The following is a 12,042-nucleotide window of genomic DNA, read 5'->3' on the forward strand; positions in this document are numbered from 1 at the left end:
AAGTTACAAATTATCTGAAATAACGAATTCCGTATCTAAATGAATGGAACGTAATGATCTAATAACAATAATAATACAACCTTTTTATTATTATTATTATTTATTTTTAATTTGTTCCATTCCATTTGTTTAGATGCAGCATTTGTTATTTCGGATAATTTGTAACTTCAGATAAATTTGTATTCGTTACGTTTACAGCCAAATTTGAAAGGAAATTCCAATACCTAAAATTTGTTAGTTATTATTTGTTAGTTATTATTTCAAATTTCACTGATTTTCTTTCTTTTTTTCAGATTAAAATTTTTTTGAATTTCTGAATTTTTGAATTCCAAAAAATTTGTAAATGAGTAAATTTGGAATTCGAAAATTTGGAAATTCATAAATTCGTAATTCGAAAATGTGAAATTCGGGAATTCAAAAATTTGAAATTGGGAAATGTGAAAATCCGAATTTTCGGATTTCTGAATTTCCGAAAAAAGCAAAAAGACGAATGAAATGAAAACAAACAAATTTTTTGTCAGTGCACCTGTCTTTTTTTTTTTTTTTAAGTTTTATTTATTGCTTTTAAACATAAAAAGTATAGACAAGGCCCAATAGGCCACACACAGAACTAATTACATATCTTCAGCATTGACTCTCTCCTCCTCAGTGCACAAGTCTATAAAATACAATTTACATAATTGATTATTTTATAGCCCTGACTTAAAATGTCCTATTTTCTAATACAGGGCATATCATGCGCAGTTTTACTTTTGACATAATTTTCTTTATTTGTATTTGTACCAAAGGCCCTGGAGAACATCTCAAGAACCTGGGAGGACACCAAGCTGGACATTGTCTCTTACAAAGACAAGGGCCACTATCGGCTGAGGTGAGTGATTCAAAGGGGTTGGTTTGTTAAAACTGGAGAGTGCAAAATCTGGTGCAGCTCTGCATAGAAACCAGCTTCTATATTTTTCGTTTTGTTGTCAAAGTTTAATTGAACAAGCTGAAGTTAAAAGCTGACCGTCTAACATCCACAGCTGCACCAGATTTTGCACTCTTCAGTTTTAGTAAATCAACCACAGAGAGTTGAAGTTGTTTTTGGCACATAATAAAGGAATAATAGCCAAAAGTATATAATATGTGATCCAAGCCAACAGAACAGAAAGAGAAATATCCTCTACTGAGACACATACAGAGAATAAAACCTGGAAGAAGTTTAAACCTTTCCTTACCCTATCTAAAACTAAAAAATGCTTTTTGTCTAGCGTTGGGTTGTAAGATAAAAAATTATTTATTTATAAATCCATAGTTATAAAGGTCTGTTTTACTTTATTAATTGCAAATAATAGATATTCAGTGATGGCACCAGCAAATTGTGTAATGGAATTCGATAAAGAATTATTTTTGGGTGGCATTGTAGTAGTTCCAGCCAATATCCACCAAAGTTTCAAATGTTTAGACACTTGACACTGTAAAACAAATAAAATGTGGCAGATTAGATTGGTTGAAAGCCAATCAAAAAGTCAGAAACTTCCTAGGATGTTGCCAAGCGTACAGCCAGCATTAGGTCTCGTTAGTGGCAGGAAGACCAGATCATGGAAGCCTTTGGCATCTTGTAACTGCTTTATGAACAACTTACTTATTGGTCATAGCAAGAGCTGGGATGGTGGCACACAAGTGACTAACATTTACAAAACAAACAGTCACCCAAAAAGTGAATTTTCTTCTAACAGAGGAACAGATGAAGTGTTCCAGGCTCTCGAAGACAACCAAGTCAGCATTTCCACCATGAAGGCATCACCATTCGTGAAAGCTTTTGAGCAGGAAGTGGACCGATGGGAGCGATGTCTATCCCATATCCTGGAGGTTATCGAAACGATCCTTACTGTGCAGAGACAGTGGCTGTACCTTGAGGTGAGATTCATTTATTGGGGAACTGTGGAGCACAGCGTAAATTGACGGCGCTATATGGGTACCTTAAATAAATAATAATATAATAGATGAGCATTTTAATTAGACACAATGTATAGGGATAGAGATGTTAATATTTGGCATGTAGAATTGACACATTGGTTTATTCCATGTCCTATTTGGTTTAAGAAATCTAGTTCTGTCAAGCTTCATCCTCAACTTTGTCTTCCTCCGTACAGAACATCTTTATGGGAGAGGACATCCGAAAGCAACTGCCCCAGGAATCGGCAGAGTTTGACCAAGTAAATATCAACTGGAAAAACATCATGGACAGATTAAACAAGGACAACAATGCTCTGCGTGGGACCCACTTTCCAGGTGTGTTGGGTGGTACGCCTAGGGCTGCCGATTGAGGATGCGTTTTGTGTCTCCTTTAAAGCTGACCTCCAGGCAGACCTAAAATACAAAAATTAATACAGCTCTGTATTCTTCAACCTCCCTAGTGCTGACCTTAAGCATTACTTAGGCTTCAAATTCTATATGAAATGGTTAATTCAGAACATTACTTGGGGTAACCAATTTTACGGTACCCTGAGCCCGAGTGAAAATCTAGGTACATGCTAAGGGGCTAGGATCTCCAGGATGGGAGGATCAATCAATTTGTTGTGAACCTGGAAGTGTTCTACTCTGAGAGCTTTCAGGTTCACGACTGTCAGATTCTGGCCGCCGGTGACCAGGAGTGGTTGCAAAAAGTTCAGGAGAAACATCAGGAACCTGAAGTCTTCATAAAGAGGATTACACACACATAGGGTGTTAGATAAGAAAAATTACTATTGCCAGTGAGAGGAATACTTCTAGGGCATAGATTTATTTTAACTTTAAACTGATGAACTGTAAAGATTTTTTAAGGTGTTGCCTATGGATTCTTTTAAGTATCATAATGTTTTGATGTTTCATGGGCATTTGTATTTTTAAGGCTTGACATATTTGTTATTGATTTACTGAACACAGCCTTATCTTTTAAATGTTACAATTTTACAAAATAAAGGTGAATAACATTGCAATTGTGTGTGCAAACCATATCATTTTTACTATAAATATGGGTTTAAAAAACAGTTGTGCCTATAATAATGTGCAGCCACTATCTTTTTATTTTACAGGTTCTCTGTTTATGAAAATATCTAACATTTTAGGGGTTTATGTAATTTTCAGGCCTAAAAATGCACATTTTAGCATGTCATGCATTTTAAATGCAACTTTTTTGTATGTTTTTCCAAGAGAAAGGGTAAGGTAAAGGGGTTAATGCATCCCTAAACATATTTAATAATTAACGCTAGCAGTGTAGGTATCTTAACGGAGGTGGAAACATTATGCATTGGGGCTGTTTCTATGCTAAAGATACAGGCCAACTTTTTCCGCATTGAGGGGCCAATGGACGGGGCCATGTATTGTAAAATCTTGGATGAGAACCTTCTTTCCTCAGCCAGAACACTGAAGATGGGTCATGGATGGGTCTTCCAGCATGGCAGTCACCCAAAACATACCGCCAAGGCAACAAAGGAGTGGCTCAAAAAGAAGCACATTAAGGTAATGGCGTGCCCTAGCCAGTCTCCAGGCCCTAATCATATAGGAAATTTATGGAGGGAACTGAAACTTCGAGTTGCCAAGCGACAGCCAAGAAATCTTAAGGATTTAGAGACGATCTGTAAAGAAGAGTGGACCAAATCCCTCCTGAGATGTGTGCAAACCTGTTAACCAACTACAAGAAACGTCCTAACTCTGTACTTGCCAACAAGGTTTCTCTCTAAGTACTAAGTCATGTTTTGCTTGGGGATCAGATACTTATTTTACTCACTGAACTACAACTCATTTTAAAATATTTTGCTTTTTTTCAGTATTTTTGGTTGATATTCTGTCTTTATCATTTAAAATACACCTATAATAAAAAATTATAGACCCCTTAAAATCTGTAGAGAATCAAATACATTTTAAAACCAAAGCAGACGTTTTCCATTAATGACAGCTTTTTTTTTTTATCTGGTTCAGGCCTCCTGGAGAAGCTGGGTGAGATGAATGCGGTTCTGGAGGGTATACAGAAGTCTCTGGACCTGTACTTGGAGACAAAGCGTCAGATCTTCCCACGATTCTACTTCCTGTCCAATGACGATCTGCTGGAGATCCTTGGACAGTCCCGGAACCCAGAGGCAGTTCAACCACATCTCAAGAAATGCTTTGACAATATCAAATCACTCAAGATCCAGAAGGTAATAGCCCAGTACATGATGAGCTGTAAAAAGCACCTGTACTGTAATCATAAGCATAATGCAACAGGGGGGACAGTAGGGAAAGTATATGCTATACTCCAGCCTTCCAGCAATGAAGGCCTTAGGCATCAACTTAAAGGTTAGTTCACCTTTTTTACAATGTTAACTGCTAAAACGGTTAACGATCCTTTCATCAGACAAGTAAACTCCATAAAGGGTCCAGCTGTTCTTTGCTGTGATGTGATAATTTAGTAAAACATTCAACCCTTTATGTTTAATCTCTTTTTATTAAGTATTTGCAAAAAATAAAGGTTTGCAATAGGTTGTAACTGAACAAATGTGTCTGGATTTGGACGTCTATATTATGGTACGCTACAAGCAATGTAGAACAGAATATTAAAAGAAAACAAAATTTAAATTTCAAACAGTGGTTACAAAAAAACAGTGACGGCCCCTTCGTTGGGGCCCCTAATCCATGTGCCCGGGCCCTTAATCTACATGCAGGGCATCGGAAGCATGTATTCCAAGTTTTTTTTTTTTTTTTTTTTAAGAAGCACATGATTAGAGCCTGAGGCTCTAATTGGCTTCAAAAAAGGGTGGGCTTGAGGGGCAGAGCACTGTGCCCCGAGCCCACCCACTTGTGTCATGTATGCGGAGGTGGTTGGAGTGGAGGAGTGGAGGAGGAGGCGGCAGAGGAAGATGGCGGCAGTCAATGAGCGTGCAGTCTCTGGTGGTGACGTGCAGAGGCAGAGTTGCAGTGCAGCCTGAGCTGGGAGAAGAAAGATGATGATTTCTGTAGTTGGAGCATGGCCTGGCTCTGTCCACCTGGCTGCTCTTCTACTGCTTCATCCATCTGCTGTGCCAAGAAGGAGGGGAAGCCACGATTGTGGATGGGGTAAGTGCAGACCCGGCGGTGGGGGGGGGGGGGGGAGCACCAGCAGCCACTGCAAGAAACAGATACCCAGTAGGGTTCATGCCTACAGGTTAACATAAGCCACTGGACTACACTGAAAAAACAGCAATTATAAGGGCAAAAAAAGGGGAAACCCACTAGTAATATCTGTTTTAGCCAGAGACACGATATCTAGGTTAGCAGGCAACACAATGATGCTAGCTTACAATTAACTGGTGTAAAAACAATAGTGTAAATTATAATGGAAGAAAAAAATGAAGAGAAACAGAGGAAAGAGAAAGATGGGGAGAAGGAGAGGGGGAAAGGGGAAGGAGGGGGGGGGGGGGTTGATACCATGGGGAGGTCCTAGGCAAAATTGAAACCTCAGATGTTGTTAGAGATAAAGGAGTCAGTGGAATATCTGAAATGGGACCATACTGTCCACATAAGTTTATGTGAGTCAGATTTATCCTCATCCCATGCGACCATACGTTCTATGAGCTTGATCTTGACCAATTCACAAATGCATTCAGCCATACATTTGACCCTTTATGGAGTTCCCTGGTGCGCTGGTGACATATCCTTTGTTCTGAGTCATTACCGTCTCCAGCAGTTGGTCACTGCAGTTGGCCCACTTACTCTTCAGCCTCTTAAAGGAACATGTGTCTTGGGAATATTGTTCTGGCTTTCCGCAGAAAAGCAATGGAAAGAGGAATGCAGAGGCTGCCACCCTCTCCCCTCTGCATTCCTCATGCTGTTGCTTGTCTGTGGAAAGTACTCAGAGCCAAGACCAGCTATCATTACAAAGCAGCCATCTCCTTCCTAGCTGTTTTCGGATCGTCTGTGGCAGAAGCAGAGGGGGTAGATCATAACTAGACTTTTGAAGCACTTAACTAAATGGGATAAAGTACTTCGTCTAATAAGAGACAGAACAGTAAAAAAAAAAATGGAGATCTTCTTTAATAGGAAGGAATGCAAAAATGTATAAATAGATTAGAGAATTTTTGGATTGAGTACTTACATCTGTGAAGTTGCAAGATGTCGAAACAGCGAATGCACCATCAATGGAAAGAACTTGCTGAGGATATTGCTATCTCCATGTAAAAACTGGCCGCATGTGATGCTCATTAGATTATTCTGGAAAATGCCACAGAGTATTGTAATTGGATACCAATTGGATGCCGCAACAATTGGAAGTGAGATCAGCAGAGGTGCCTATGTAGGAAGGGGATGTTACCAGACCAGAGCAGCAGTCAGGGGATAAATTCAAGACATAAGCCAAGGTCAGTACCCAGAGATCAGGATAACGCAGAGTCAGGAGGTAAGCTGGATCAAACACGATACCAAGATGGAAGTCCGGTCATGAGTCACAGGAGCAGACAACTACTCAGCAATTCTTCTTTGTTTTGCTATGCTTCAACCAGAGCATTAGTGAACATGCGCAAATACACGAACAGTCTTGACTCCATGTAATGGACCACAAATTGCAGTATGTGCATGTGTAAATCTTCAGGCTCACCCATGCACTCAATCTTCCTGAAACAATACAATCTTCCTGTACAATCTGTTTGGGATGTGGTGACTGAGAATTTTCTGCGATTATTGGGATTCTTTTTTCCAATCTCCCTGAAAGGAAGCAACCACTGCTGCGGAAATCAGAGGGTCGGAGGTAACATGAAGTCTGACACTTTCTGACCTGTCAACCTCCTGACCTCACACAGGGTTTCTCGTCTGCTGTATATGGATTTTGTGAGATCAGGAATCGATAGGACTGCATTGGTCCGACTTCAGCTGAGTCTTTAATAATTAAGACTGTACAGTTCCAACAACTGAATTCTGAGCATTCTAATTCTTTCATATACTTATTTATGACACAACCCAATTGGTTCTCTTTAATCTGACAATGTTTTCATTCCCTGTATAATCACCAGGCTGGCAACAAATATGAAGGTGCAGGGATGTTCTCCGCAGAGGGCGAATATGTGGAATTTACACACCCTGTCCTGTTAGAGGGTCCCGTGGAAGTAAGTTTGTTTTACAGTGAATATCATAAGTTAAGAAACAAGAAGGTCTCTTTGATGCAACATCAAAATGCAGATGAGCCTTGTTTGTGTGCTTATGTGTTTGTTTTTTCGGGGGGGGGGGGGGGCGGATTATATATAATATAAAAATAAGTATGCAGGTGGCAGTATTTGTTCAGTACTGTAATTGTTACATACAATTGAAGTATTACAAAAATTGAAAGCATTATTAAAAAAAAGCACAGTTTTCAGCCGATAATAAAAAATAGTGTACCAGATAAGTATATATATATATATATAAATATATTCTGTTTTTATCAGTGTGTATATATACTTGTGTCATATAATTACTGTCAAGCAATGCATGCTGTTGCTGCTAAATTTGAATTGGACAACTCTGTATAATGACTGCATTCTTCCCGTAGGCCTGGCTGTGCGACATTGAGAGGACCATGCGCTGGTCGCTGAAGGAGCTTCTCAGAAATTGTCGCCTGGCGCTAAAGAAGATGAGCAACAAAAGGGATAAGTGGGTGAAGGAGTGGGCAGGGCAGGTAGGTGAAAAACAACACCTTTGTCAAGGCAGGTGAAAAATGTGGCAGTTGTCATTTATTCAGAGCAAACCATAATTACTAATAGCTGTATTGGATCGTGAAGCCATTAACAGCAGAATAATAAAAATTACTCAGATCGAGCCATGGCAACCAATCGGAAATCAGCAGTCTAATGGTGGTCATATGTATCAGCATTTGCAAACAATGCAACCAATAAGAGCTCCATCCATTGGGCTATTTAGGCCAGGAAGTCAATAACAACAGAGCAATGCTAACTTCTTGTGAGTATCTGTCTTTTACTCATTTATTAAGGCTGTAAGTCATACTTTGCCATAAACCCTCTTTTGTATATTAAAGGGACCCTTGTTTTTTTTTTTATATAAAAATAGCAAACATGTTATACTTACCTGTTCTGGGCAATCGTTTTGCACAGAGCAGCCTCAATCCTCTTCTTCTGGGGTCCCCCTTGGCGCTTCAGGCCCCTCCTCTTAATCGGATGCCCACATGTAAAACCACTTTCCCTGGGGACACAGTGTGCAGGCTCGCTTCCGAGTCCCACTGCTGCATTTATTGACACAGACAGCGGGACTCGGCCCTGCCCCCTGCTCCCATTTCACTGGATTTTATTGACAGCAGTGGGAACCAATCTGTCCAATGAGGAAAGAGACAGCGGCCGGAGTCACTGCGCTTGTGCACATTGCTCGATCAGATCATACTGGGCTCAGCCAAGAAAAAGGGGGGTCTGGGGGGAGCTGCAGCACAGAAGGCTTTTCACCTTAATGCATTCTAAACCTTGTGGCTGTACAACCACTTTAAGCTTCCATATGAGTCCATCAACCTCTTTTACCAACAATCTCCATAATTACATTTCCTCAGCATGTTGCTCAATCGTGAAGGTATGTAAATAAAGCCGCGTACACACGGGCGGACTGTCTGTCCAACTTAGTCTGCCGAAACACATTTCAGCGGACAGTCCGCTCGTGTGTGGGCTTCAGCGGACTTTTTCAGCGTGCAGTCTGGCGGACTAAGTATTTTGGAATTTCCGTAATATTGTCCGTCCAACTTTGGTTTCAGCAGACAGTCCGCTCGTGAGTAGGCTAGTTGGACAGACTATGTATGGCGCATGCTCAGAAAGGATTTACACGGCGGAAGGTTGCATTGCTGTGTATTGGACGTCCTATTTCTAGTCCCGTCGTACGTGCTGTACACGTCATCGCGCAAGCTTTCAACGGACTGTTTGTTCATCGTGTGTGGTCAAGTCTGTTCATTCGAAAGTAGGACGGACTGTCCGTCGGATTGTCTGACGGACTAAGTTGGCCATACAGTCCGCCCGTGTGTACGCGGCTTAAGTGTCCTCCCTTTAAATGCCACTAGCCAACAATTTGATTATTTGATGGGCTTATTAGTAGTTCTCATGTGATAACAATGTCAAATATGCAGGATGGAGGTTTCATTGACAAAATACTGCAACTGTTAGATACAACTGCAATATTAAAAAAAATGCATTAATTAAAAATTGAAAAGAAAAACATTTTCTAAATTATCTGTCTGCCTTCCCTGCAGATGCTGATCACTGCTAGCCAGATCCAGTGGACCACAGATGTCACCAAATCTCTAATGACTGCTAAAGAACGTGCAGACAAAAAGTTTCTGAAGATAATGAAAAAGAAGCAGGTTTGTTGTGTTTGTTTGTGATGTATTATGTGATTTACATTATGATATTAAAGGCATCTCTGTCCCTGCCTTCACACAATACCATTGCAATTTTAGGTCTCTGTGTTGCATAAATATTCTGATGCCATTCGAGGAAACCTAACAAAAATTCTGCGCCTCAAACTGGTGGCACTTGTGACGGTTGAAGTTCATGCCAGAGATGTCATTGATAAGATGCTGAAGAGTGGATGCACCGATGTGGCTTCCTTTGAGTGGCTGAGTCAACTGCGCCTTTACTGGGATAAGGTGATGTCCCTTGTCTGATCTGATCCTACTAATGGTAGAAAAATACTTAAACAGAAGGGAGCTATGAGTCTGTCCTCCTCTTGCAGGGTGATACAGACAGAAGGGAACTATGATTCTGTCCTCCTCCTGCAGGGTGATACAAACAGAAGGGGGCTATGAGTCTGTCCTCCTCCTGCAGGTCGATACAGATAGAAAGGGGCTTTGAGTCTGTCCTCCTCCTGCAGGTCGATACAGATAGAAGGGGGCTATGAGTCTGTTCTTCTACTGCAGAGTGATACAGACAGAAAGGATCTATGATTCTGTTCTCCTCCTGCAGGGTGATCCAGACAGAAAGGGGGGTATGAGTCCTCCTCCTGCAGGGTGATACAGACAGGAATAATATAAATATAATTTACAGCATTCATTTTTTATTTTTTATTTTGCAGGATGTTGATGATTGCATTATTAGACAGACAAACACTCATTTCCGGTATGGGTATGAATATTTGGGAAATTCAGGACGTCTTGTGATCACACCCCTCACTGACAGGTAATACCCCTTACATCATTATCTGGTTAATTATGGTATATTGTAAATAGGGTGGGTTGTTTATGATCACAAATACAAGTGACGCGCAAAGCTCTCCTCTGGTCCATAGTCTCTCAGGTTCAGGCTTGTCCCCACTCATTGCTATGCAAATGTTTAATAATGGCCACAGACTGATGACATCACACCATAAATATCATAGTCTGCCTGACTGGTTTGCCAACAGACCCTGCCTATGGCCACACCTCTCGGATGTTTTTTACTTCTATTGGTCTTAATTGTGGAGGTTGATTTAGCCCAATAGGAATTAAATGAGTCAGTGGGTGTGGCCATAGGTGCAGACTGTTAGCAAACCAGCCAGCTGGAATAAAATATTCATGATGTGAGGTCAGTGTGTGGCTTCTTCTAGAAGCCTGAAGGGGGGGTTGTTGGGTTTATCATATAGGATGGTGACACCAATATTATTTTTGTGATGTTGATCCATGGATTTCACTTTGTCCTTACACTTTAGATGTTACATGACTCTCACCACCGCCCTGCACCTCCACCGTGGAGGCTCGCCAAAGGGCCCAGCCGGTACTGGAAAAACTGAGACAGTAAAAGACCTGGGAAAGGCTCTGGGGATGTATGTAATTGTTGTAAACTGCTCAGAAGGACTGGATTATAAATCTATGGCAAGAATGTACTCCGGCTTGGCTCAGGTAAGGAAATCCAGAAACCTGTCCTGTAATGTTATTACCCAATTAAAATCTAAGCCTCTACAACACATGTACCTATCTGCAAGGGGCTGAGGATTCGTTGAAACAGTAGTTGCATTTTTACCCCCAACCCATCCATATCCATATCCCAGACCTACCCACCATTATGTTGACAAGAACAGGTAAGCTTACCTGGAAAAAATATTACCATGGGAAAAAAATCATGGTTATGTTACCAGATCTACGTACTCCATACAAACATTACTGGCGGGGGGGCGCAACTCTTACGCGCTGGAGCTGACATTCAGTCCCTAGAAATCACATCATGGATTATATGGTTGTGGAGGTAAAGGCTTTAAATCAAGACAATGTTTACAAAAAGTAGGGTTGATTGGGTGTTTTTATAGCTAATCTACAGTTCCCAGCTGCTCCTTTAAAGCAGGATCGCCAATCTTTATAAACAAAGGGCAAGTTTACTGTTCTTCAGACTTTAGGGAGGCCAGGCTATGTCCACTGATAGTGGACACAATGCCCCATCTTTAGTATTAGGGGGAGAAATAGTGCCCCATCATTGGTGTCATTGAGGGGAATAGTGCCCCATCATTGGTATTATGGGGAGAAATAGGGCCTTGTCTTTGGTATTAGGGGGAGAAATAGTGCCTCATCATAGATTATTATTATACAGGATTTATATAGCGCCAACCGTTTGCGCAGCGCTTTACAACATGAGGACAGACAGTAAAGTTACAATACAATTCAATACAGGAGGAATCGGAGGGCCCTGCTCATTAGAGCTTACAATCTAGAAGAGAGGGGGTCAAGTGAAACAGATGAACTGATGGAGAAAATTAAAATGTATTTGATTGGGGTGGGTAGGATAGGCTTTTTTGAAAAGGAGGGTTTTCAGGGATCATCTAAAAGCTAATAAGTAGGAAATAATTGGATAGGTTAGGGTAAGGAGTTCCATAGGATTGGAGAGGCTCTAGAAAAGTCCTGAAGGCGAGCAACAGAGGAGGTGAAGAGGGAGCTAGAGAACAGGAGGTCTTGAGGGGAATGAAGAGAATGATTAGACTGGTATTATGAGACTAGGCTAGTGATGTAGCTGGGGGCTAAATTTGTAAGTTATTATTAGTATTTTGAATTGAATTCGTTGAGCGAGTGGGAGGCAGTGGAGGAATTGACAGAGAGGAGTAGCAGACACAGAGCGATTGGTGAGGTGGATGAGTCTGGCAGCA

At 41.0% G+C, this 12,042-nt stretch overlaps 1 protein-coding gene across 1 annotated transcript in view; it reads left to right on the forward strand.

Annotated features, from left to right (window-relative positions):
• Nucleotides 1–12,042, forward strand: part of DNAH2 (dynein axonemal heavy chain 2) — a 328,965-nt gene that overhangs the window by 183,258 nt on the left and 133,665 nt on the right. The window contains exons 28-37 of the mRNA XM_077470685.1: nt 789–871; nt 1,719–1,899; nt 2,136–2,274; nt 3,943–4,160; nt 6,984–7,076; nt 7,499–7,624; nt 9,188–9,298; nt 9,395–9,583; nt 10,009–10,112; nt 10,621–10,810. Coding sequence (XP_077326811.1) covers nt 789–871; nt 1,719–1,899; nt 2,136–2,274; nt 3,943–4,160; nt 6,984–7,076; nt 7,499–7,624; nt 9,188–9,298; nt 9,395–9,583; nt 10,009–10,112; nt 10,621–10,810 — 1,434 coding nt within the window. The remainder of the gene's footprint in view (nt 1–788; nt 872–1,718; nt 1,900–2,135; nt 2,275–3,942; nt 4,161–6,983; nt 7,077–7,498; nt 7,625–9,187; nt 9,299–9,394; nt 9,584–10,008; nt 10,113–10,620; nt 10,811–12,042) is intronic.

The sequence above is a fragment of the Lithobates pipiens genome, unplaced genomic scaffold (genome assembly GCF_037356315.1).
Source record: "Lithobates pipiens isolate NorthernLeopardFrog02 unplaced genomic scaffold, aLitPip1_a1.2 Scaffold_8, whole genome shotgun sequence".
Taxonomy (NCBI): Eukaryota; Metazoa; Chordata; class Amphibia; order Anura; family Ranidae; genus Lithobates; species Lithobates pipiens.